Source organism: Typopeltis vanoorti, chromosome 20 (assembly GCF_054136105.1).
Source record: "Typopeltis vanoorti isolate ZY-2024b chromosome 20, IOZ_Tvanoo_1.0, whole genome shotgun sequence".
NCBI classification, from domain to species: domain Eukaryota; kingdom Metazoa; phylum Arthropoda; class Arachnida; order Uropygi; family Thelyphonidae; genus Typopeltis; species Typopeltis vanoorti.
This window is the reverse complement of record NC_143568.1, coordinates 8,275,893-8,302,185: the sequence shown is the minus strand read 5'-3', so window position 1 is coordinate 8,302,185 and position 26,293 is coordinate 8,275,893. Positions and strand designations below refer to the sequence as shown.

Here is a 26,293-nt window from a genome sequence, read left to right as displayed (position 1 = left end):
ATAAATTGAAGGTGTTACACTTTGGGATACAGAGATATAAGGATACATACTTTATTGTTGGAATTATACTTCAACATTGCATGTATTGTAAAGACTACACATTGTATAGCTACTATGATAAAAAGTACATTGACATACATGTCAATGTATGGATAAGGAGGTGGTGGTGCCTCTATAAAACGCATTGGTCAGACCACATATTTTCTATTGTGCTGAGATTTGTTTACCTAGTTTTCAGTGCGATGTGATAAACACTAGAGAGAATCCAAAGATGAATAACCAAAGTGATATTAGGACTTTGGAGTGTGCAGCCTTTCCTAGTGTTGCAAAGGCTGCACATCGTTGTGCTGCTATGATAAGAAGTACTCTAACATATAGGGATTAGGAAGTGGTTGTGCCACTGTATAAGGCACTGGTCAGACCACACTTGGAGTATTGTGCTCATATCTGGTTTTTGATGTGATGTGGAGACATTGGAGGGAATCCAGAAGTGAGTGACTAAAACAATGTCAGGACTTTGGAATGCTAGCTGTGGAATAAACTTCAGTGTATTGTCAACTATCACACTCAAATCTCTAATCTCATCCACTTCCTGCAGTATGGCACCATCACTATAGTACACAGCATTATATTTCTGCTCCAAAATGCAACACCTTGCACTTACTGATACTAAGAAAAAGTCTATTCAAATCTTCCTGAAAGGAATTAACATCTGCAGTACTACTTATAATTCTTCCCAATTTTGCATCGTCAGCAAATAACTGAAGATTCCTAGTCAGTCCACATGATATATCATTTACAAACAACTTAAACAGCAAGGGCCCCAAAACAGAACCCTTGGGCATGCCACTGGTTATCCTCCTTTTTTGAAACACTGCTCTGTCATACACAACCTGCTGGTATCATTCAGAGAGCCAATCTCTGATCCATCTAACCGATATACTATCTATTCCCATCCTCTGCAGTTTGTACACCAACTTATCATGTGGTATTTTATCCAACACTTTTGTAAAGTCTAAGAATATCACTGTATCTGCCTTATCTAACACAGTTGTCACCATATCATAAAATGCAAGTAAATTACTAAAACTATTACTATTCCTTACCAATCTCTCCAACACATTGACCACGACTGCAGTTATACAGACTGACCTATAGTTGGAGACTTCTGTCTTAGAATCATGCTTGTGGAGTGGTACTATTTTGCCCTCTTTCCACTCCTTTAGGAACTCGAACCACTTCAAGACTTTCATTAAATAACCAGGTCAAGGGCATAGCTAACTGTGGTGCACATTCCTTAAGAATACATGGTGATATGTCACCCATTTCCACGGCCATATTAACATCTAACCTAACCAACGTCTGATACACCTCCGATTCTTTCACTTCCAATTCTCCTAATACTTGCCTCTTTTCTATATATTGCACAGCATCATTTACACCAGTATGATGCACAGTGATCAAGTGCTCATTCAGTAATTTCACTATATCCTTTGCAACTGTTAATTTGCTGCTATGACTATTCACCATTGTTAATGTGCCATAATTATTCTTCCTCTTACTTCCCATGTAGTGGAAAAATTCCCTTGGCTTAACCTTGGCCTGACCAGCCAATCTCCTCTCATATTGCACATTTTTTTTCTTTACCATGCTCGTCACCTTTCTAGCCTGCACTTTATACTCTTCATAAATCTGATCCCCACCAACTGTGTAGTACCTCCTCAATAACATTTTCTTTTCCAGCACAGCTTGCTTGATTTCACTGTTCATCCATTTCACTCCTATTCTATGTACTCACTTAACCCTTGTATATAGTCATACATTGCTTTTGTCAGATACTGCCTTGTGAGTTTCCATGTATTGTCAACATCTTTTCCTCTCAGCTCATCTGTCCAATATACTGATTGTAACTGACTATAGAGCTTCCTATAATCACCTGTTTTATACTTTCATGTGTCCATTTTTGGCAGTAACCTTTTCTTGTTTTATATTTCCCAAATAAGTATCTCATGATCACTCTCACCAACTGGCAGCAGTGTCAACACTTCATTAACAACTACATCTTGTGAATTTATGACCAAATCCAAAACATTAAAGCCTCTAGTTGCTTCAATCACATGCTGCTTAAGATACTTATCTCTCAGAAATTCCACAAATCATTCTCCTTGTTCCCATATACTATCTCCTCCTTCCAATCTATATTCCTCTAATTAAAGTCTCCAATCAGGATCACCTTCTTTTTACATGCCCAACTAATTTGCCTAAACATTTCACAATCAGTATTCTCTGCATTCTCTGGCCCATAACAGCATCCTATCAGATATGCTAATCTGTTTATTTCAACCTTCGCACCATACAGATTCAAAATCTGTGCATGTACTATCAACTTCCACACTTTGTGGATACAATTCCTCTACAATTATTAACAGCACTCCCCCTGCACTTTTCACATTTCTATCCTTCTGGAAAATTACTGGAAAATTATATATATCCTTCTAATTTTATTCCTGACATCACATCCTCTTCAGACAACCAAGTTTCACTTTTTCCAATTATCTTTGGGCATACTCACCCAATAAATGCAACATACTCAGCTCTCTTGTTTCAAATACTCCTTACATTTGTGTCTAAACATTACAATTGCTGTGTATTTGAGGCTATTCTAGCTGCACCAACATTCTCTATTCTAGTTGCTATACTGCACCTCTCTCTTGGGTTTGACCACTGCTGTTTCTCTGATCCTGACTCTGCTTTCCATTCCTACCTGTCTCATCCTCACCTTTATTCATTCCATCATCTTTGTTGCTGCATCCACATCTTCAACCTCATATCCATCTTCCTCCTGTTGCACAGGCCATTTATTTGTGCTATCCTGCTTCACAAGTCGACTGAGATCATTTACTACATTAACTTTTTGTTTCTGTGCCTTCTCAGAAACAGTAGACTTTCTAAATGCCCAGCACCAAACCCATTGAAAGTAATCCATCAACTTTAAACCATTCCAACTTCTCTTCAAATTCACTCCACAGATTTACAAATTGAATCTTCTTTGCCTCACATAACTCAGCAGCTTACTATACATTAACTCTGCTTTCCTTCTCAGTTCACTGTTGTGGTATCTGGGTAACATGCCTGCAACTTTTCCAATGACACAATTCTTCTTTACCTACTCCAACAACTTCCTCAAGTCTCTATTAACATTCTTTTTTTCCCTGAACTAAATCATTTGTGCCCACGACTACCACTAATTTTGACGCCCGGTCTTTCCTTTTCTACAATGCATCAGTTATTTTCTTCATTTTTCCACCAGGAAAGCATCTTATGTGCACTTTATTAGTAATCACACCTCTAATGATCGAGTCCCCCATACAATGATATACGACTATCCTTTGACTCTTTCTTCATAATATTAACTTCATCCTTCTCATTATCATCAGCCAATCTCTTCTTTAGATGTTTAATAACCTCTTTCAGATGTTTCATTTCACTTTTCATTTTCACTAACTCCTGCCTAAGCTCTTCTACTATGGTCCTGACTCTTGCTCCCATTTCTAATCACATATGTTAATGCTTTCCTTCTTGTTTATCCAAAAAGTCCACAAATCTTTCATATTTTTCAGTGCATACATATAGCAATTTTTGCAACCCATCCACTGCGAGAAATCCAAGGCAGAGCCAGACTTTCGTATAGAAGCCTTTCGTGCCCCTGACGTATGTTTCTTTATAGATACCGTTTTCAGAAGCTCAAGCAGTACAAACAAACAAGTAGCAAAACACAATATAAACAACAAAAAAATTTCAATAACAACACCACTGAAGGACACTTGTTGAAAAAATGCAGCACAATTTGCGATAAAAAGCCACACTATACACTAATTAAAAACTTTTTTAGCACAGCTCAAATCTACTGCTATGCTTGCAACACTATGGACACATTAATAATAATAATAACTGAACACTTTTTAATAATGCTCTGTTATGATTATGGGAATATGCGTAGAGAAAAGCAGCTTAAAACTTCATGCACAGATTTATTAAAACGTGTTCAGGTTGTAAATATGTATGTTTCATTTTGCTTGTTATGCTATTTTAGTATGCAAAGTTTGACACACTGTTGTGATCCCTAAACATTAACTAAATTTGTTAAAATTTTTTCTAAATTTTTTACTTATTATATGATACAAAATGGACAGGCAGAGCTCATAGAAAAAACAACAACTAAACTTCAAAAATAAAGAGCACTCTAGTGCATGTAGCATTTTTTTCAAACAGGTTTTGAATTATCCGAACCATCATTATCCCAACATTGGATTAGCCAAGAAGGTCCTTATCCTTGGCCAGCTAAATTTCTGAACCCTAATCCTTCAGACTTCTTTATTTCACAGCCATATGAAAGCATTACTGCACACGTAACAGGTTTGTGATATTGGATGCATTTCACTGGAGAATTTTGGATGCTGCAGACTATATGAGAAATAACTAAACTAATAAGAAAATAAGCATTATTATATTATTATTATTATTTTGTATAAAACTGTTTATTGAGAAATAATGATATATTTATAAAATTCCTAAATAAAAATGGTCTCAATTCCATATATAACATGGAGCTTGTAACATTTTTATTAATGTCTTTGTTATTACAAGTGCCTTCATAGGTCAAATGAAAGAACAACGGGACATGGCATGCTTTGCTTGGAAAGGATCTGAGTTCAATTCTTGTTGTGATGAGAGGAATCTTTATATGTGCTTTTTCAGCTGAAGTTGAGTTAGCCAATCTCATATGGAGGTAGCAGAGTTTTTTCTCTCAGAAAGTTGTTTTTTTTCCCCACTTTACAGACAAACTGGCCATGAGAACACATGTGATTTACAGACAAAAAAAATACTATTGTTGGTGGTAGTAGGCAGTACATGACATTGTGGTAGTAGTTGAAAGAATAAGTAAGGGAGATAATAAGTTGTATATCGTAGGAGTGTGTGCCCTCCTACAATTAGTTCTTGGACTCCTTGAAGATATCTTGTAATAATAATAATTATTATTATTCTTCTTATTTTATTTATCTATTATTATCATTTTTTATTTAAATATTTATTTATTTGGTCTCCCAGATTCCAAGGGAATACAGAAACTATGGAAAGGTGCAAATTATCCTGATATAATCTTTGAAACGCTTCTTTGCTTCTTTCCATAGCTTCTGTATTCCCTTGGAATCCGGGAGACCAAATCTGCATGCAATAATCCAGGTGCGGTCTTATCAATGACTTATAAAGAGGCAAAATGATTTCTTTATCCTTACATGTCAAGGTTCACTTCAACATATCAATTATCCTCTGAGTTGTATTTGCAACTTTTGCTATGTGATCCTTGAACTGAAAATTCCTATTCATCATTACACCAAGATCCTTAGCCTAATCCATTTCTTGTAGCATAGCCTCGCTATTATAATATACTGCTGTAAATCTCATCATACAAAATGCATAACTTTACACTTACTAACATTAAACTGAGAGCCATTTTCTTTTGCCAAAATTACCAGTTCAGATTATTTTGTAAGTAAAGTACTGGATATCAGTACTAACATTGCTCATTGCCTTGCCTATCTTTGCTTCATCAGCACAATTGCACCTCTCCTGTTAGACCCTTCCTAATGTTATTAATATATATAGATTGAACAACAATAGCCTAAGAACTGAACCCTGAGGTACACAACTGGTCACCTTAAATTTGGCAGATTCACACCCACTGTATACCACTTTTTGATATCTGTCTGTCAACCGTCCACTGATCCAAGTCAAGAGTTTATATTCCAATCCCATATTCTCCAGTTTATGCAACAGAGTTTCGTGTAGTATCATATCAAATGCCTTAGCAGAATCCAGCATTATAATAGTATTCATTCCCTTTATCCAACTTGGCCATAACATTGTTATGAAATCTGAGCAAATTTCTAAAACATGACCTTCCTTTAGTAAACCCATACTGCTTCTTGCAGAGTATAGTTGTTTGTCTATGCATTTTTGTATGCAAGTTCTTACCGACTTCTCTAAAATCTTCACTACCACATCAGAGTTAATGATAAGTCAGTAGTTAGACACATCAGATATTGCACCACTCTTGTAATTTGAATTATCATACATTCCTTTCATTTCTGTGCCATCATTCATGAGCTGAGTCTCAAGTTATACAAACATGTTAAAGGCCTAGGCAATTTGGTTAAACATTCCTTTAGCAAACGGGCTGATATTCCACCTGTCTCTATTGACAAATTCATATCACGTTATGTAACAGCTCTTCGATCTCATTTCATGCACCTCTAATTTTTCATCCAATGGTGCACAGTGTTACATACATCTGGTTGATATATCTTAGTCAAGTGAGCATTTATTAATTGAACAATCTCATTAGTGTTATGTCATTTCTTTTCCTATAATAATTTACTTTCTTTATGAATTTACCTCTCTACAATGACTACAAGACAAAACTTACAAAATTTCCCTGACTCTAATATCTGTATTACTTCTTACGTGTTCATTCTATGAGGAAAACAAATTCTATATCTCTAGCTGATTCCTAATTTTACTCACGTGCTCACCCTGACTGATAAAGGTTATTCCTTACTAAAAGAAACGAATCCTCTAATTTCCTTCTGGGGCAGTCTCCTCTTCAGATATTGACAAATTTATTTTTTAAAGCTGCACCAGCCAATATCTTAGAATACAGGGGACTCTTATTCAGGGAGACTTTTCCAGACTTTTGGTGCACATAGGTAAATAAATTTAGTGCTTAAACTCATAAATTAAACGCTTTACTGTGGCTAAGTAAATTCTGGTTTGCAGACGTAACCTCTATAACAACATGTTATACCTTTCTTTCAATTCCCCCCCACTATGTTTCAGATTAATGAGTGGTAGTTTTGATTCATATCACAGGCAAAACTCAGGTATAGAAGAAAAAACATATTTATTGGAATTTAAAGACATATACACTTAGACCAATCTCACTTTCAATTAGTTCAATGACATGCTAAATGAAACTGTATCAAACTGATTAATACTCTAATGCATGAACAATAAATCCTTCTTTTGAGTTAGAGATTAAACACACATAATATACACATTATACACTTCTAATCAATATTCTACTATGTTAGTCTTGCACATTAAACTAGTCACAATCATCTATGATCATTCCAGACAATTTGTCTTATGGACATTAGCCACTGCTAAATAATCACTTAAAGTTCTTAAATACTGTCCATACTCGATTATTACACTACAGTGATATTTCCCTTTTATTGACTGGGTAATTATACAACAAAATCTGTACTTTACCATTTCTTGGGGCAGGATCTCCAGGTCTGTCTGAACTGTCCTTCTTTGTTTGAATTACTTCTCGATACTTCCATAAGCCTACATCCACATGGTGGGTCACTGTGGTCATCAGATTAAGCTATGCTCTGCACCTGGCGTTTTTCCCTCATCTATTCTCGATCTTTTTCGGGCCAGCCTCGTTTCTACTGCCGGTTCATAGGATACGTTCGCGATATTATTCCATCGGAACTTTCAGCAAAGGTGCGAAGACAGCATATGCCGACATCTCACGCTTTAGTACCAACAGAAATTCAGACATCGAAGGGAAAGGCGCACCATCCGATATCGTACTATCGCCAAGAAACACCATCAGGAACTTCTGGTCCACGGGAGAAGTCGAATCATCATCCAGCAAAATAGGTGAAAACAAGCCTTGAGAAAGGGGTGCAAACCCTTTTTATTCTCTCTTCACTTCCTCCCTTTTTTAGCACCCTGTTACTAGCTGCGATAGCAGCCTCTTACTTTCTGCGATCTTTTCCTGCCCACTATTCTTTTGTCTGCGGGAATTTCGGCACATCGCGTGATCTCGAGCAGCTTCCTGGAAACGAACATGTGTTGCTTTCCAAGATTGCCAGTGCCTCAGGCCCATCCATGACCTTTGGACTATTGTTTACATCTAATTTACCCATTCATTGTATACATGATGCATTCATATAATACTAATTTATACACAAAGTTCTTTACATGGTATTACAATTATACTAAAAGGAGGTAATTCTATTTCTATTTACAGTTAGTTCTTTATTTCTTCTGCTCGAGTACAAGTTTTTTCTCTCAGCTGATTTTTCTGACTTGTTAAATCCTGAATGAATTGTTTCTTTTTAAAAGTTCTTCATTCAGGATGTAACATTAGCTTCTGACAGTAATGTACCATCCCCATGTAGTAAAGTTATTCTTCGACATTCATTCTTTCTTTTCCTTGTGGCATAACGATAAACATCTTTTGGATTACGTTTAGCCTGCATAGCCAATTTCTTTTCATACTCTCATTTAGCCTTATGCATAATACTCATTACTTTTCTTTCCTGCACTGTATATAGTTCATAACTCCTGTCACTCTTATTCTCACGATATTCTTTCCACATCATCTTTTTCTTGTAGATCTTTTGCTTAATAAGGTTGCACATCCATTTCACTTCCAACCTGTTTATTTTTCGAACACTGGGACCCATTCAGATACCTTCTCATTTAATGACTTTCTCAAAGATGGCCATGCATTGCTGACATTTTCCCATTCAGTTACTATACAGGGTGTTCGGGATAAATTTGACATATTTATAATTAATTATATTTTTCCGTAAGTTACATGTATTAACACACACTTCTCTTCATTTAAAAGTTTGGACCCTTCTTCATTCATATACAAGATGTCAGAAAGGATGGATAGCTGGAACCCACCTGAATCATGGAAGAGAATAACTTGTATCATGATGATTCGTGCCCGCCATCAAAATAAGGATATTACGACTGCTGCCCAATGCTCCCTGAATACAGTAAAAACAATCAGGCATGAACTAGAGACTTGCAATGGTGACTACGAGGATGTAGCAAGAAGAAAGATCCCTAGCAGACGATCTGATTGCGTTCGTACAGCAGAATTCCTCGCAAATCTGCAGGAACAGGTGTTGTAGAACCCTGGCATTGGAATTCGGGCTTTGTTCGTGGAGTTGCTAACTGTAGTCAAGCCCTGGATAACAAGGGTAGCCAATGGTAGGCCGTATGTATGGCAGCAGGATTCGGCCCCTTGCCACACCTCTGGGAAAAGTCAAAAATGGTTGTCTGAAAATTTCTACGACTTCACCAGTCCAAATGTTTGGCCTCCAAACTCCCCAGACCTTAACCCCATGGATTATTTTGTATGGGGCGCAGTTGAAAAAGACACCAATCGCACTTCCAGTAATACAAAAGCCCAGTTAATGGATAAAATTAAAACAGTTTTTGCGGCCCTTCCCAGGGAGACTGTAGCATCAGCTTGTTCGAGGTTCCGAAGCAGAATTGAAGCTGTGATCGATGCTAATGGTGGTTATTTTGAGTAAATCTTGTTGATAGTATTGTAATTAACTCTGCCTGTAATGTTTTTTTGTCAATTCATTAAATTTAATAGATACAAAGAAGATTTTCTTTTTCCTTACGAAACTGTCAAATTTATCCCGAACACCCTGTATAAGTAATATATAAGATTACTTATATTCATTTGATTTTCTAAATTAACAGAAGTATCAAGATGTTAAAATTCTTTTAACATCTTGATACAGACTAGTTTGTAATTGAAAACTCTTCTTGTACCACTCTTTTGTAGTAGCACCATTTTTCCTTCCTTTACTCTTTTTTTTGATCATCTGTATTGAAAAACTTTCTTAACCACCACGTCAAGGGCATGGTTAACCTCTTTGCATATTCCCTAAAATATGTAGGCACTATATCAACATCTCACCTACAAACTAACCTACATCTCACCTACAATACACTGAATTTGATCCTTTAGTACTAATAAACTCCTGTCTATGCTTTGCACTAATGTCCTCTACTGGGATCACTTTGCTGCCATTGCCATTCATCACCATCTCCCTTCTGTAACCTTACTCGCAAGGTCATGCTTGCTATATAACAAAAGAACTTCCATGATTTCCTTTTGCATGCTAATCTCCTTTCATTTGCACATTGCTTTCCTTGTTCAGCTTTTTCTTTTCTAGCTAGTATTTTTTGCTCATTAATCTGTCCATTGTCTGCAGTTTTATACTTTCTCATAACTTCTATTTCTAAACTACTCGACTAATTTTATTATTCATTCATTTCATGTCTGCCTTATTTGTTCATTGCATATTAGCTGTGTCAGATATTTTTTAACCAATTCCCATGCTCTGTCAAAGGCCCTCTCTTCATAGCTGGTTATCTCATAATATTAATTTAAGTTGACTGCAGAGATTTTTATAATTATCCACCTTTAGTTCTGCATTGATCCATTTTTGATTGCAAAAAATCTTTCCCCACATGGCCATCTTCCAAATCAATACCTCATGATCACTTTCACAAACTAGTTATTGATCATACACTGTCTCCTTTCAAATAGTCCATATTCTCATATATCTTCCATTAAGATCACCTTCTTTTATATATATATATATATATATATATATATATATATTAGGATAACCAAGTTATTTTATAAACTTGGTTATTTTAACTCCTAATCCCAAGTATGCAAACAATTAAGTTTTTGCCTGAAACAAAGTTCAAGTCTAAAGATGATGCAACACCAGGGCAACTCATTGTAAAGGTAGGTAAAGCTCTGATCACTATTCTTAGTATTTTCCCATAATGTAAAGCACATCTCACTAGAAGATGTATACTGCAATGCATTATGGGTGGGGTCACTACCCAGACCGGTTTCAACCTTTTTTGAGGTCTCCTCAGTGAGTAGCTAGACCCTAAATACCAAGGTTATAGTAATACGGAGCCTTATCAACTTTACCTATAGAAGTTGCAAAAAGGTGTTTTTATTTTTAATAAAAACAATTTATTTTAATTTTAGGAGTTAAAATAACCAAGTTTATAAAATAACTTGGTTATCTTAATATACAATATCCCCAAGTTTTAAAAATTTATTACATATATATATATATATATATATATAGCATAAACTGGAGTGCTAATAGTATACATGCCAGTGTGTTCCTTTATTTATATCTCATTTCTGTTTTCTCCTTACAAGATAGTGATATGTTGCTGGCATTACCATGAAATTATTGTTACGGTTTTAGCCAGTGACATGATTGATCTTTCTTATAAATACAGTACTAATAGTAGTCTTGGTGAAGATGTTGAATAAAGGGGCATCCAAATACAATGGACAAATTTTTTTTTTAACTGTAATTAATTTAGATGATTCTAATGTATTTCAATCCAAAATCAATTGATCATATAAAGTTTTTTTTTTTAAGCTGATATGAGATGTAATCAAAAAAATATAAATTTTTTTGATTACATTTAATCTCCTTAAAAGTAGTCTCCTTGGCTTGCCTGGCATACGACACTTGTCCTAATGTTCCAGCCACTTTTTGAAACAGCTCTGGAAGTCTTTTTTTGTTCTTTTAGGCACATTGTTGTGGCCGTTATCAATACAATATTGATACAAAATACTTTACCTTAATCATTGATGTCAACTTCAAAAAGTGCCAGAAGCCACAGGGTGCTAAATTAGAACTAAATTAGGATATTAGAACTAAAATTGCAAAAGCAACAACAGCACTCCAAAAACTAAAACCGCAGTGAGGTAACAGTTATAAATATTACAACTTGTTGGTACATTTATTCAGTACTCCTCCATGGAACTGAAACATGGATTCTCAAAAGAAGATGAAAAGAAATTTCTGACATTTGAAATGAGTTATTATAGACATCTCCTAAAAATACCATCCACTGATTGTATCACAAATTCAGAAGTTCTTTTGTTAAGAGTGATTCATGTGGCTTAGCCATATTTGAGGATCTTATGACCTCCTAATGAAAGTTTGTTGAAGGATTTATGCCAAAACTCGAAAAAGAGAAATACTCAGAATAGACTGAATACATTCAAATACAACTTATTTATTAATTACTGACCATTTACGAAAAACAAAACTACATTAGAGAGCCTACCAGTTTCGCCAACAAACTGTCTGGCTTTTTCAAGGTGTTTACCGAGACATTAAAACTAGTAAATGCAAATTGAAAGGAACATATAAAATGTTGTAAACCAACTAGTAGCTAAGGTCACACGTTCGCATGACAGAGAGGACTTATTGTTCTTATTCATTATCACGCATGCGTGTTTGTTGTAAACGTGTAATGTGATTACTGGCTAGCTGTAGTTCAGATTGATTTAGAGAGAGGATCAGGTTTTTCCACGAACTGTTTAGGATTGCACCCTGATTTCCATCGGTTATTGACACTATTGTGGCTTCCTTGAATAAACATTGTCTGTAGTCGTCATCCAGATATGTCATGGAGCTGTTTTGCCACTCTATCGTGTGGTTAGATGTACAGAAATGATGTGCTAAGTCGGAAGAGATACTTCTGTTGTGGTTTACATCACCAACATGTTCTTTTTGTCTGATTTCTAAACTCCGTGAAGTTTGTCCGATGTAGGCAAGATCACAGGAGCAAGGAATATAATATACTCCTGGATATTTGTAGAAAGGTACCTTATCTTTTGGGGATCCTAAAACTTGTCTGATGCTGGTGGTTGGTTTGAAGATCACTCTGATGTTGTAGGCTCTTAGTATTCTTGCTATTTGATAAGAAATTGACTTGATGAAAGGGATCACTATAGTAGAAATGTGCTGGGAGCGTGATTCTTCTAGTCTGGGGTTGTTATTACCGTATAGATATTTTTTGATGATGTTTTGAGGATATCCATTTTGCGATAATGTATTGGCTATTAGTGAGAGTTCAGTCTGTGTATCCTCCTCTTCTGATATAAACTTTCTGGCCCTATGTTTCAACATGTGGATAATGCTCAGTTTGTATGTCTTGTGATGGTTTGAAGTATAATGAAGATATCTTCCAGTATCTGTAGGCTTTCTATGAATAGATAATTTGACACTATTTGATTGTTTCTTTATCAAGATGTCTAAAAAATGCAGTTGGTTGTTGTTTTCCACTTCCAGAGTGAATTTTATCTTGTTATGTATTGAATTGATTTTATCCACAAACGATTTTAGGTTTTCTAAGCTGCCTTGCCATATAATGAAGATATCATCAACATATCTCCACCATGTAGATGGTCTACGGGAGATTGTGGAGAGAATTTCTTTTTCAAGTTTTTCCATGAAAAGGTCTGCACAAGATGGTGATAGTGGGCTTCCCATTGCTAGGCCTTCTAATTGTTGGTATATGGTGTTGTTAACCTTGAAGAAATTAGACTGACGGCAGTGTCTAACCATCTGTGTCATGTCTAGAGGAATGAGATCTTGGATGATGTTTATTACTTCTTCTACTGGTACATTGGTGAAAAGGGATACAACATCTAGACTGGCTAACATGTCTGTTGGTGCAATCTTAATGGCTTGGAGTTTATTTACAAAATGTTGACTCGTGGAAAAACCTGATCCTCTCTCTAAATCAATCTGAACTACAGCTAGCCAGTAATCACATTACATGTTTACAACAAACACGCATGCGTGATAATGAATAAGAACAATAAGTCCTCTCTCTGTCATGTGTAACCTTAACTACTAGTTAGTTTGCATCGTTTTTTATGTTCCTTTCAATTTGCATTTACTAGTTTTCATGTCTCCGAAAACGCCTTGAAAAAGCCAGACAGTTTGCTGCCGAAACTGGCAGGCTCTAATGTAGTTTTGTTTTTCGTAAATGGTCAGTAATTAATAAATAAGTTGTATTTGAATTATATAAATAACCAAATATGTTTAGTTTAAATAGTTTAAGGAAACATAAAGTTCGATGCATGGAAAGAGAAAAATGCAGAAAGGCCAAACTTTTGAACCACCTAAAAAGTTGCAGGGAATTCTCAGTCATCCCAAAGTTCCTCATAGTCAGAGGTCATATCAACTCTATATCAGTTGAAAAAATTTATCTATGCACGTCATTGGTGCTTGTGAGAGAAAGGATTCAACACACGAGATACGAACTAAATAAAAGTGATATTAATTGCTGCAAGTTATTTGATGACATTTCTAACAATTTAGAATATACCATATGGAATCAATTTGATCAAATGATACAACGCAGTTATGAAAAAACTTTCAAACTTTATAAGGACAAACAAATTACAAAATTCTATGAACTTTACAAGAAAAAATATCGGACACAAAACAACCTCCCGGACGACAAAGTGATTTTGAATTTGTCAAATCATAGTCTCGCAAAAAATTAATCTGACATTCTCAAAAAAAGGTTTTAACTTTGCGATTATGCCCAAACACATTCCTAAAATGGATTTCATGTGTAGAATTGAAAAAGGCCTATATCCACTACCGCAGAACGTAGCAAACACTATTAGATTCAAAAGTACGATAATCCTAGCCAAAGCCAAACAACCTATTCTCAATACGTCTCCTTATGATAGAAAGGCAATTTTCAACTTGAAGAAAAACAAAGATATTATTATTACAAAGGCTATTAAGGGAAATTCTACAGTTATCCTTAACTCTAAAGATTATTATGATAAGTTAAACGTATTACTATCAGGCAACTCCACCTATAAGATCCTAGACAGCGACCCCACAATAAAAAATCATAATGAAACAAACCAACTAATCAAAATATTGTAACATTTGGCCAGAAGAAGTGAAGAGAACACTAAAATCCTCACATCCTATCATCCAAGACTATATGGGACACCTAAAATACATAAACAGGATATACCTCTCTGTCCAATCGTTGATGGAAGATCATCACCTACGTACTTTTTGGCAAAGCATCTTGCAAACTTATTAAATAATAAAATAAGATCAACAGAATCCTATATCAAGAATAGTCAACATTTTGTAAATAAACTCCAAGCCATTAAGATTGCACCAACAGACATGTTAGCCAGTCTAGATGTTGTATCCCTTTTCACCAATGTACCAGTAGAAGAGGTAATAAACATCTTCCAAGATCTCTTCCCTCTAGACATCACACAGATGTTTAGACACTGCCTTCAGTCTAATTTCTTCAAGGTTAACAACACCATATACCAACAATTAGAAGGCCTAGTAATGGGAAGCCCACTATCACCATCTTGTGCAGACCTTTTCATGGAAAAACTTGAAAAAGAAATTCTCACCACAATCTCCCCTAGACTATCTACATGATGGAGATATGTTAACGATATCTTCATTATGTGGCAGGACAGCTTAGAAAACCTAAAATCATTTGTCGATAAAATCAACTCAATATATAACAAGATAAAATTCACTCTAGAAGTGGAAAACAATAACCAACTGCATTTTTTAGACATCTTGATAAAGAAACAATGAAATAATTTCAAATTATCTATTTACAGAAAGCCCACAGATACTGGAAGATATCTTCATTATACTTCAAACCATCACAAGATACACAAACTGAACATTATCCACATGTTGAAACATAGGGCCAGAAAGTTTATATCAGAAGAGGAGGATACACAGACTGAACTCTCACTAATAGCCAATACATTATCACAAAATGGATATTCTCAAAACATCATCAAAAAATATCTATACGGTGATGACAACCCCAGACAAGAAGAATCACGCTCCCAGCACATTTTTACTGTAGTGATCCCTTTCATCAAGTCAATTTCTTATCAAATAACAGGAATACTAAGAGCCTACAACATCAGAGTGGTCTTCAAACCAACCACCAGCATCAGACAAGTTTTAGGATCCCCAAAAGATAAGGTACCTTTCTACAAATATCCAGGAGTATATTATATTCCTTGCTCCTGTGATCTTGCCTACATCGGACAAACTTCACGGAGTTTAGAAATCAGACAAAATGAACATGTTGGTGATGTAAACCACAACAGAAGTATCTCTTCCGGCTTAGCACATCATTTCTGTACATCTAACCACACGATAGAGTGGCAAAACAGTTCCATGCCATATCTGGATGACGACTACAGACATTGTTTATTCAAGGAAGCCACAATAGTGTCAATAACCGATGGAAACCTCAACAGAAATCAGGGTGCAATCCTAAACAGTTCGTGGAAAAACCTGATCCTCTCTCTAAATCAATCTGAACTACAGTAATTACATTACACGTTTACAACAAACACGCATGCATGATAATAAATAAGAATAATAAGTCCTCTCTGTCATGCGAATGTGTAACCTTAGCTACTAGTTGGTTTACAACATTTTTTATGTTCCTTTCAATTTGCATTTACTAGTTTTCATGTCTCCGTGAATGCCTTGAAAAAGCCAGACAGTTTGCTGGCGAAACTGGTAGCCTCTAATGTAGTTTTGTTTTTTGTAAATGGTCGTAATTAATAAATAAGTTGTATTTGAATTATATAAATGACCAAATATGTTTAGTTTAGACTGGATGCGTTATAAAAAATTCTTCATTTACAGAGCTCCAAGTTAATTGTCAATCAAGAACTGACTGCAACATTTTTTATAAGGAATATTTCCTGATATTTGTCCTACAGTTTTATTATGGACTATGGGAAGAAGAAGAATGTTTTACTTAGAAGGAATAAAATATTCTAGCATTTCATATACTGAATGATTCTAAAACTGTTTGGCACTGTGAAGAAAGACATGATTTCCATAATGAAGGATAAAATGGATTGGAAACAAAATACAGTGAATGAAAAGTTAAATAAAATGTTCATACTGCACAAAGGACTATATCCAATTATATCTATCATTGTTTGTAACCAAATAAGAGCGAGTATTGATTGATAAACTCCCACCCCTCTTCCTGTTACAGAGTATATGCAAATTCAGGAAAACTTGATATGCAACTATTTGATTTTTGATCATTTGAACTTGAGCACCCCAAAGTAGTAATGTATTATGCTATTGTATATGATTTTGCATTGTTTGGAAAAGAAAAAAAAAGTCGAGTCATTTTCGTTTCTTTATATAATCTTATAGATGAGAAAAAGATTGATATTTTAGTAATCAAGATATTTTCTTATGTGCTCTAACAGAAAAGCAGTCCTTGAAGTGGATTTCAAATATGTTGCAGAATCCAACTATCCTGCTGTAGAATTTACAGGTCAAATAGTGCTAGGAACTTCTATTTATAATATGACCAAGGGTTAGTCATTTATGTATATTAATTTATTAAAATTAAGTAATATACAGGGTGTTCGGGATAAATTTGACAGTTTCGTAAGGAAAAAGAAAATCTTCTTTGTATCTATTAAATTTAATGAATTGACAAAAAAAACATTACAGGCAGAGTTAATTACAATACTATCAACAAGATTTACTCAAAATAACCACCATTAGCATCGATCACAGCTTCAATTCTGCTTCGGAACCTCGAACAAGCTGATGCTACAGTCTCCCTGGGAAGGGCCGCAAAAACTGTTTTAATTTTATCCATTAACTGGGCTTTTGTATTACTAGAAGTGCGATTGGTGTCTTTTTCAACTGCGCCCCATACAAAATAATCCATGGGGTTAAGGTCTGGGGAGTTTGGAGGCCAAACATTTGGACTGGTGAAGTCGTAGAAATTTTCAGACAACCATTTTTGACTTTTCCCAGAGGTGTGGCAAGGGGCCGAATCCTGCTGCCATACATACGGCCTACCATTGGCTACCCTTGTTATCCAGGGCTTGACTACAGTTAGCAACTCCACGAATAAAGCCCGAATTCCAATGCCAGGGTTCTTCAACACCTGTTCCTGCAGATTTGCGAGGAATTCTGCTGTACGAACGCAATCAGATCGTCTGCTAGGGATCTTTCTTCTTGCTACATCCTCGTAGTCACCATTGCAAGTCTCTAGTTCATGCCTGATTGTTTTTACTGTATTCAGGGAGCATTGGGCAGCAGTCGTAATATCCTTATTTTGATGGCGGGCACGAATCATCATGATACAAGTTATTCTCTTCCATGATTCAGGTGGGTTCCAGCTATCCATCCTTTCTGACATCTTGTATATGAATGAAGAAGGGTCCAAACTTTTAAATGAAGAGAAGTGTGTGTTAATACATGTAACTTACGGAAAAATATAATTAATTATAAATATGTCAAATTTATCCCGAACACCCTGTATATATATATATATATATATATATATATTGATACATTTATTCATTTTAAATGTTTACCTTATTAATTTTTAAATATCAGTGCTTCAAAAAGTCCTCTACTTCCTTGGTTTTTTAAATGTGGGTAGAAGATGAACAGACAGGAGCAGGTAAGGGAAATTCGCAGATGGGGACAGCATGAGTAGGACTAGTTATAGAGCAAGAAATGAATTATTATGTTTATTTAGGAATGCCAGGATATCAGATATAAGGAAGATGAAATTGTTGCGATGATTGAGTAAATGTCATTGAAAAAATAGTTGGAATAAGTGAAACATGGTTGGATGAGAATGACATCTTGATGGGAATAGAAGAGGGATATGACATTTTTCGTGAAGATAGGAAAGGCAAGAAGGGAGAGGACTGCTACCGATGATAGCAGGAGAATTATCTCCACAAGGTTGAGATGCAAGAATAAAAAAAGTGGCAGTGGTTTTGAAGCAGTGTGGTGTGAAGTGGAGGTTGATAGAATGAGATATTTGGTGGAGTGTTACTACAGTCCAGAAAATGTGGAAGGTGGAGATAAACAATTGTATAGGCAACTTGGCGTAGTGAACAAGCAAAGGGCAGTCATTTCAACTATGGCAATATTGTTTGGAATGAAGAGATAGCATCAGGGAATAAGGAGAATGAATTTTTCAAGTTCTTAAAGGATAGCAATCTTAGTGTGTAATAGAGGGCACATGAGGAGTAAGAGTCTTAGATCTAGTTATATCATCAGAGAATGTGATTATGAATGAAGTGTCTAATCTTTCCAAGTTGGCAAGTGTGATCATGAAGTGATCACCTGGGTTGCAGCAGTCACATGAGAACTTCTATAAAATAGGGATATATGTGGAACTACAAGGCTGATGATTATGGAAAGCTTAGGAGACAACTGGGAGCTATAGTGTGGAAAGAGAAGTTGAGTGGGAAGGTTATAGATGCTGTGTGGGCATTAATCACAAAATTTTAACAGCAGCAATGCCTGAGTATATCCTAAAATTGAAAAGACAAAACAAGGTAAGAGTAAAATGGATGAATGAAGAGATTAAGCATGAAATCTGGAAGAAGAAAGCAGTTGCATGAAGAGTACAAAGAGCAGCTAGGAAGGTAACTAAGTTGGTAAAGGTAGCAAAAGTGCAGTATGAGAAGTTAGCCAATCAAGATTTCTTTTGATATGTGGCAAGTTAAATTAAAAATGACTATGAGAGGATGATACTAGTTGATGACACTGACAGATTGGTAACTAGTGTGGAGGACATAGTTGAATTATTCAATAGATCAGTTTATCAGTGTATTTCATCCTTTGATGACAACATGAAGAGAAGCTGGAGTATAGAGGGATATGGCAGAGGAGTGACTAATGGTTAATGAGCAGGAAGTATAAGAGGAATTAAGTAAACTTGATATTAATAAGGCAGTGGGATTTGACAGTATATCACTTATATCACTGCATGTCTTGAGGGAATGCTGTATGTAATTAATGACACCTTTGGCACAGCAATTTAACTTGAATCTTGCAACAGGGCAAGTCTTAAAGGAATGGAAGGAAGGAAAAATTGTTCACTACACAAAAAGTGTTGGGAGGGAGTAAGACTAAAACTACAAATTATAGGCCAACCTGTGTGTCTGAGGTTGTTGTTAAGTTATTAGAAAAGTTGGTGAGGACTAAGATTCAGAAGTGGGTTGATAATAGCAGTATTCTTTATGATGATCAGCATGGGTTTGATAGGGGGAAGTTATGTTTCAGCAATCTGTTTGCATATTACGACATGACAAATTAACTTGATAAAGGAGAGGCATATATGGTGGTGGGGTGTTTAAGGGTCAAAGCTGTATAACTGAGAGGAGACCTCTACCTAGCCTTTAAAGGAATGCAGAGAACCGACCAGAGCTTCTGACCTAATGTCCAATCCTCACCTTCTCGTGGTGCACCCTGTTGGGTATCTACCTGGATACTGAAAGAACCAGGATGGGCTGGCAATTTGGGATTTAGCCGACCAAATTGTATTTCTATTGGCTTAAACCAATATAGAAAATGATGGTACAACATGACAAAATTTCATGCCAGCTGGGGTGTTGCCCAGTTAAACAAGGCCCCCCATCGTTTTCCCCAGGGAACTAGGGTGAACAGTGAAAAGTCAGTTACTGGAACAAATCTGAAAGCACACCCCAACTCAACATCACCAGAGTTAAAGATCGGTACTATCAACATAAGAAGCCTGAATGGCAAAGAAATGGAGTAGCGGAGGAATTAGATAAGTACCAGATTGACATAATAGGGGTGACTGAAACAAAAAAGACAAAAACTGGTGAGATCTTTCTGAGCAATAAATACAAAATGTTATATTCAGGCAATGACAATCAAGGAAAAGAAGGAGTAGCCATAATATTAAACACAAAATACGAGGATAATCTTCTTTAATGGCAGGCAATCTCGAGTAGAGTGATGTGGGCAAATATCAGAATGGGGAACTGGACAATGAGACTTATTTGTGCCTATGGTCCCACAGAAGGTTCTACTAAGGTAGAAGTGGAGGAATTTTTTGATGCTTTAGAAAAAGCAACTGACACAATGGAAATGGAAAAGTTGGTCCTTGTTGGGAGATCTAAATAGCAGAGTAGGAACTGATTGTCATACATACAAAAATATTTTGGGAAAATTTGGAGAAAAGAGCAAAGCTAATAATAATGGCAAATACCTGTTGGATTTCTGCTCAGAACATGGACTGGTTATTACTAACACCATGTTCCAACATAAAAATGTGCACAAATTCACATGGAGAGAAGCGGCAAGGAATAAGAAAAGTTTCATTGACTGTTATTGTTGATAGCGATGTTTTCTCCCTGGTGCAGTACACCAGAGTATACAGAGGATTTGAAATTGGAAGTGATCACTATTTAGTCTTGAGCAGGATAAAATTGAATTTCATATTGAAAAGAATAACATGTAAGCAAGTTTTAAAGCGAATAAAAGTTGAGCAGCTCTCAGATGTGAACTGTAGACTAAAATACACAAAGATTATTGAAGAAGAAATGAAAGAGTGTGAGAACAGGAACCAAACCTTGGAGATTCAGTTGCAAGCCTTGAAGAAAACCCTGATTGATTCAGGCAGAGAGGCATGTGGTGAGGTTGTCTGCAAGGATAGAAAAATCAGAACACCATGGTGGACACAGCAAGTTAAAGAGGCAGTGAAGGAAAGAAGAAATCATATCAAAAGTTCCTGGCAAATAAGTCAGCTTTTGCTCTTCGAGAATACAGAGACAAATGTAAGAAAGCGAAACACTGTGTAAAACTAGCTAAACAAAAGTCATAGGAGGACTTTGGCAAGAACATAGAAAATAAATATCAAGAAGGTGGTAAGATATTCTGGAGGTTGTTGAAGAAGCTTAGAAATGGAGGAAAGAGTCCTGTAAAAGGAGTTAGAGATGATAAAGGTGACATGAAAACAGGAGAAAAAGATATCCTTGAAATATGGAATAATTACTTTGAAAAATTGCTAAATGAAACAAGCAGTGATAGCACAGTGGTAAAAAATACTCAACAGGCATGCAGTCAGGAATACATATCCATACTTGAAGTAGAAAATGCCATCTAAGGCTTGAAATGTGGAAAGGCAGCAGGAGTAGATGATATTTAACCAGAAATGCTGAAGTATGGTGATATTAAAGTCTTACAGTGGCTGCACTGCATAGTTCAGAAAGCCTGGACAGAGGGACGAATTCCCGATGATTGGAGTGCAGCTCTAATAGTACCCATATATAAAAAGGGAAATAAAATTGAATGTGAGAATTACAGAGGTATTTCCCTACTGAGTGTTCCTGGCAAGATCTATGCAAGTATACTTGAGAAACAGTTGAGAAGAATTGTGGAAGAAAAGCTTGGTTAAGAACAAGCTGGATTCAGGCCAAATAGAGGCTTTCGGGATCAGATCTTCACTTTACAACAAATAGTTGAGAAAGCATGGGAATATAACAAAGATCCGTATTTAAGTTTTTTCGATCTTGAAAAGGCATATGACAAGGTGTCAAGAGAGAAGCTATTCAATACGCTACAGTTATATAGTGTCAATGGGGCATTATATCAAGCAAGCAATGCTTAGTCTTTATTTGAGTTGTGAGTCAGCAGTTAGAATTGAAGGAAGTACAGGAAGATGGTTTAATGTTAAATCTGGTCTGAGACAAGGATGTACATTATCCCCTCTGTTATTCATTATCTATATGGATCACATTATGAAGGAAAGTGGTATTAAACATGATATCAAAATTGGAGATGTTAATGTCAGCTCTTTGCTTTATGCGGACGATGTTATAATTCTAAATAAATCTGCTACAAGTTTGCAAGATTTTCTGAATAAATTGAAAAACTGTTGTAATAGATATGGTATGAAGGTCAGCATTAAAAAGACAAAGACACTGAAAATAGGTAGAATTGTTGAAAATGTCGACTGTATTGTGAACGAGGAACCTGTGGAAAACAAGTAAAACATTTTAGCTACTTAGGCATGATTTTTACTGACGATGGTAAATTAAACATGGAAATAGACAACCGAATCAACAAAGCTGGTATGTAGGAAGTTAATTGAATAAATTCATATGCAATAAGAGAGAAATTAGTTGGAACACTAAATTAGCTGTATACAAGACAGATTCAAACTAGTTTTAACTTATGGATCTGAGAGCTGGGTCAGAAGTAAAACACTTGACCAAAGACTAGAGACCGCAGATACTAGAGTCCTGAGAAAGATTAGAAGTATAAACAGATGGCATCAATGGCAATATTATATTAAAAACGAAGATATTAGTTAAGAACTTGACATTGTCAGCATCCAGGAATGCATCAGCAGAGCTAATCTCAGGTGGTATGGTCACTTAAACAGAATGGGCGACGAAAGATTAGCAAAACAAGTGTTCTCTGCCAGGTTGGCAGAAAAACGACCCAGAGGAAGAACAAGATATAGGTAGATTGATGCGGTACAAAGTGCCTTAGATCTGATAATGTTGGAGTCTTGACAAGTAACAGACTGATTTGGAGGAAATTTGTAGATAGGAAGTTAGTAATGATGTAAATTTTTCATGTAGTAGTATCATATTCTCTACACCCCTTAAGGGTACATGTGAGGAAATTGATGATGATGATATATGGTGGTGTACTTGGATTTTTCAAATGCCTTTGATTGACTGCCACATGACAAGCTAGTACCTAAATTGAAACAGATGGGATTAGATAGGGAGCAGCAGTGTGTACACACACCAGCCACTGAATTAGAAACTTTTATTTAATACCGCATTGGAGCTTCTTTAGCCTGAATTATAGCACATATGTGGGTTGGCATGGAATCCACAAGGTGTTGGATTCTATCTATGACTGCAACATACCAGGCATTCACCAGACAGTCCTTTTACTGACATGGAAGAGGACTTTGTTCCCAAATCTGTTTCCTGTAACATATCCCATAAATTCTCAATGGTGGTTCATATTTGGGCTTTGTGGTGGCCAGTTAAGATGGGGTAGGTCACTGTCATGCTTGCTGAACATTGCTGAATAATTCTAGCATGGTGAACAGTAGCATTGTCATCCACGAAACAACTGTCACCCTCCAGATAAAATATCAACATTGCAGGATGCATGCATTTTTGAAAATTATGGAGACAACTACCGTGTTTGAATAAAAACTTTAGTTTAATATAACTAAAATATACATTCGACGTTTCGACCTTTATGTCAAGATCATCTTCTGGAGCATACAACTATATACAGAAAACAAGCTAACTACAATCAAACTAGTTTGTTAAAGACACTCACCAACCACTACAACAATTGTTGGCCTGACCTCTAGTGGAAAAAAAAAAATATATATATATATATATATATATAAATAATAAAAAAAAAAATTATACATCAACGCTAAAGTCCTATTATTAGTGTTATCTGTTGGTTGTAGAAATACATTGGGCACAACAACTGGTATCTATCTATATACATATATTAACATCATATACACATTCCAGCCAGTTGGTATGGAATGGTTTCTAATACTAGCTGAAGATTGGCTAGAGTCCTGACTTATGCTGGATCTTATACATTAGGTAGGCTAAATGTGTGCCATCCAGATCCTTGGAATTTTCATGCCATCTTTGTTGTTGATATTTGGGTGGTTTATCAGGATTTCGCAGGCTTCTTTAAATTTCCTTTCGTACCAGGTTTTTATGCGGGTGCTTTTCCAGTTGATTTGGTGTAAGGTGTTGAGTGCGTGGTCTGAGAGGCCTGCTTCACCATAATGGTTATATTTAATGTGTCTAATGTGTTCTTTCTTGCGTATAGGAATTGTCCGTCCTGTTTCACCAATGTATGGTACGTTACAGCTGCAGCGGATGCAATAGACTCCAGGATGTGCTAATGGGAGGAGAGGATCCTTAGAGGAGTTGAATATATTTTTAAGTTTAGTGGGTGGTTTAAAGGTGGCATTGAGTTATAATATTGTAGGATTCTGTTGATTTTTTCTGATAACGCTTTAATATCCCATACTTTAGGAATGGTAAGAACGTCGTTGCAGTTTAGGTTTGGTCTGTGTAGTAGGGCTTCAGAACTTTCTTTGTATAAACGTTCATGTTTAAATAAAGATCTATGTAAAAGTTTAGCCTTTTCCCAATGGATCCTATGGTTTGGATTTTCAATTCCGTGTTGAGAGAGGCCAGATTTCTGCGGTTTAAGAAGACGAATGTGGTCTTGATGTTCCGAGATGCGTTTCTGAACAGACCTACCTGTCTGTCCAAAGTAAGATAATTTGCATGAGCATGGAATCTCATAAACACCAGGTAACATCAAGGGTGAGAATTTGTCCTTAGGAGAAGGTAATAAGTTGTAAATTTGGTTGATAGGTTTGTAAGTAGTGGCAAAATTGTATTTCTTCATAATTTTAGAAAGACGTTCTGAGATGCCTTTAACATAAGGTATGAGAATCCTATGCACTTCTTCCTGTCTGGTTTGATGTATGCAGAAGTGACTAATGATTTTTTGAGTTGTTTTGGGATTATATCCATTTAGGATGGCTGTATTTTTGATAACTTCTAATTCTTGGTTTAAAGATTCTTCAGAGGAGCAGAATTTGTGTGCTCTGGAAACTTGTGAATTTTTATCTAGAAACAGTTGTAATTCAGTTGAATTGTTCAAGTTTGTTATTGCATCAGGTTACTTCACCGGGAAAGGTCAAATTTACAAGCAAGAGGAAGGAACAGGGATCTCCTTTATCACCAAACCTAGCAAATTTGTTTCTAGAACACCTCGAGGAAAAAATATTCACTTTTGAACCCAAACCAAAAATTTGGTTAAGATATGTCGATGACGTATTTGCAGTATGAATCATCCCGAACCTGAATTACAACTGTTTCTAGATAAAATTAACCTTCTTCATCATCGCATCAACTTTACGTTAGAAAAAGAATCGCCACAGGGTATCTCTTTTTTGGATTTACACATCAAAAGAAAAGAAGACGGTTCCATCGCCACTTCCGTCTTTCGCAAGCCTACATTCTCAGGTCGCTACATTCACAATTCTTCTGCTCATCATCCATCTCAGAAATCTGGCATTATTAAATCACTAGTTTCCAGAGCACATAAATTCTGCTCTTCTGAAGAATCTTTAAACCAGGAATTAGAAGTTATCAAAAATACAGCCATCCTAAATGGATATAATCCCAAAACAACTCAAAAAATCATCAGTCACTTCTGCATACATCAAACCAGACAGGAAGAAGTGCATAGGATTCTCATACCTTATGTTAAAGGCATCTCAGAACGTCTTTCTAAAATTATGAAGAAATACAATTTTGCCACTACTTACAAACCTATCAACCAAATTTACAACTTATTACCTTCTCCTAAGGACAAATTCTCACCCTTGATGTAACCTGGTGTTTATGAGATTCCATGCTCATGCAAATTATCTTACTTTGGACAGACAGGTAGGTCTGTTCAGAAACGCATCTCGGAACATCAAGACCACATTCGTCTTCTTAAACCACAGAAATCTGGCCTCTCTCAACACGGAATTGAAAATCCAAACCATAGGATCCATTGGGAAAAGGCTAAACTTTTACATAGATCTTTATTTAAACATGAACATTTATACAAAGAAAGTTCTGAAGCCCTACTACACAGACCAAACCTAAACTGCAACGACGTTCTTACTATTCCTAAAGTAT

At 35.9% G+C, this 26,293-nt stretch overlaps 1 protein-coding gene across 7 annotated transcripts in view; it reads left to right on the top strand.

Moving 5' to 3' along the window:
- axo (axotactin) overlaps window positions 1-26,293 on the top strand; it is a 927,649-nt gene that overhangs the window by 292,123 nt on the left and 609,233 nt on the right. For all 7 annotated transcript variants that reach the window (XM_090410025.1, XM_090410024.1, XM_090410023.1 and 4 more), the window contains one exon: window positions 17,000-17,109. In XM_090410025.1, the coding sequence (XP_090266151.1) occupies window positions 17,000-17,109 (110 nt within the window). The remainder of the gene's footprint in view (window positions 1-16,999; window positions 17,110-26,293) is intronic.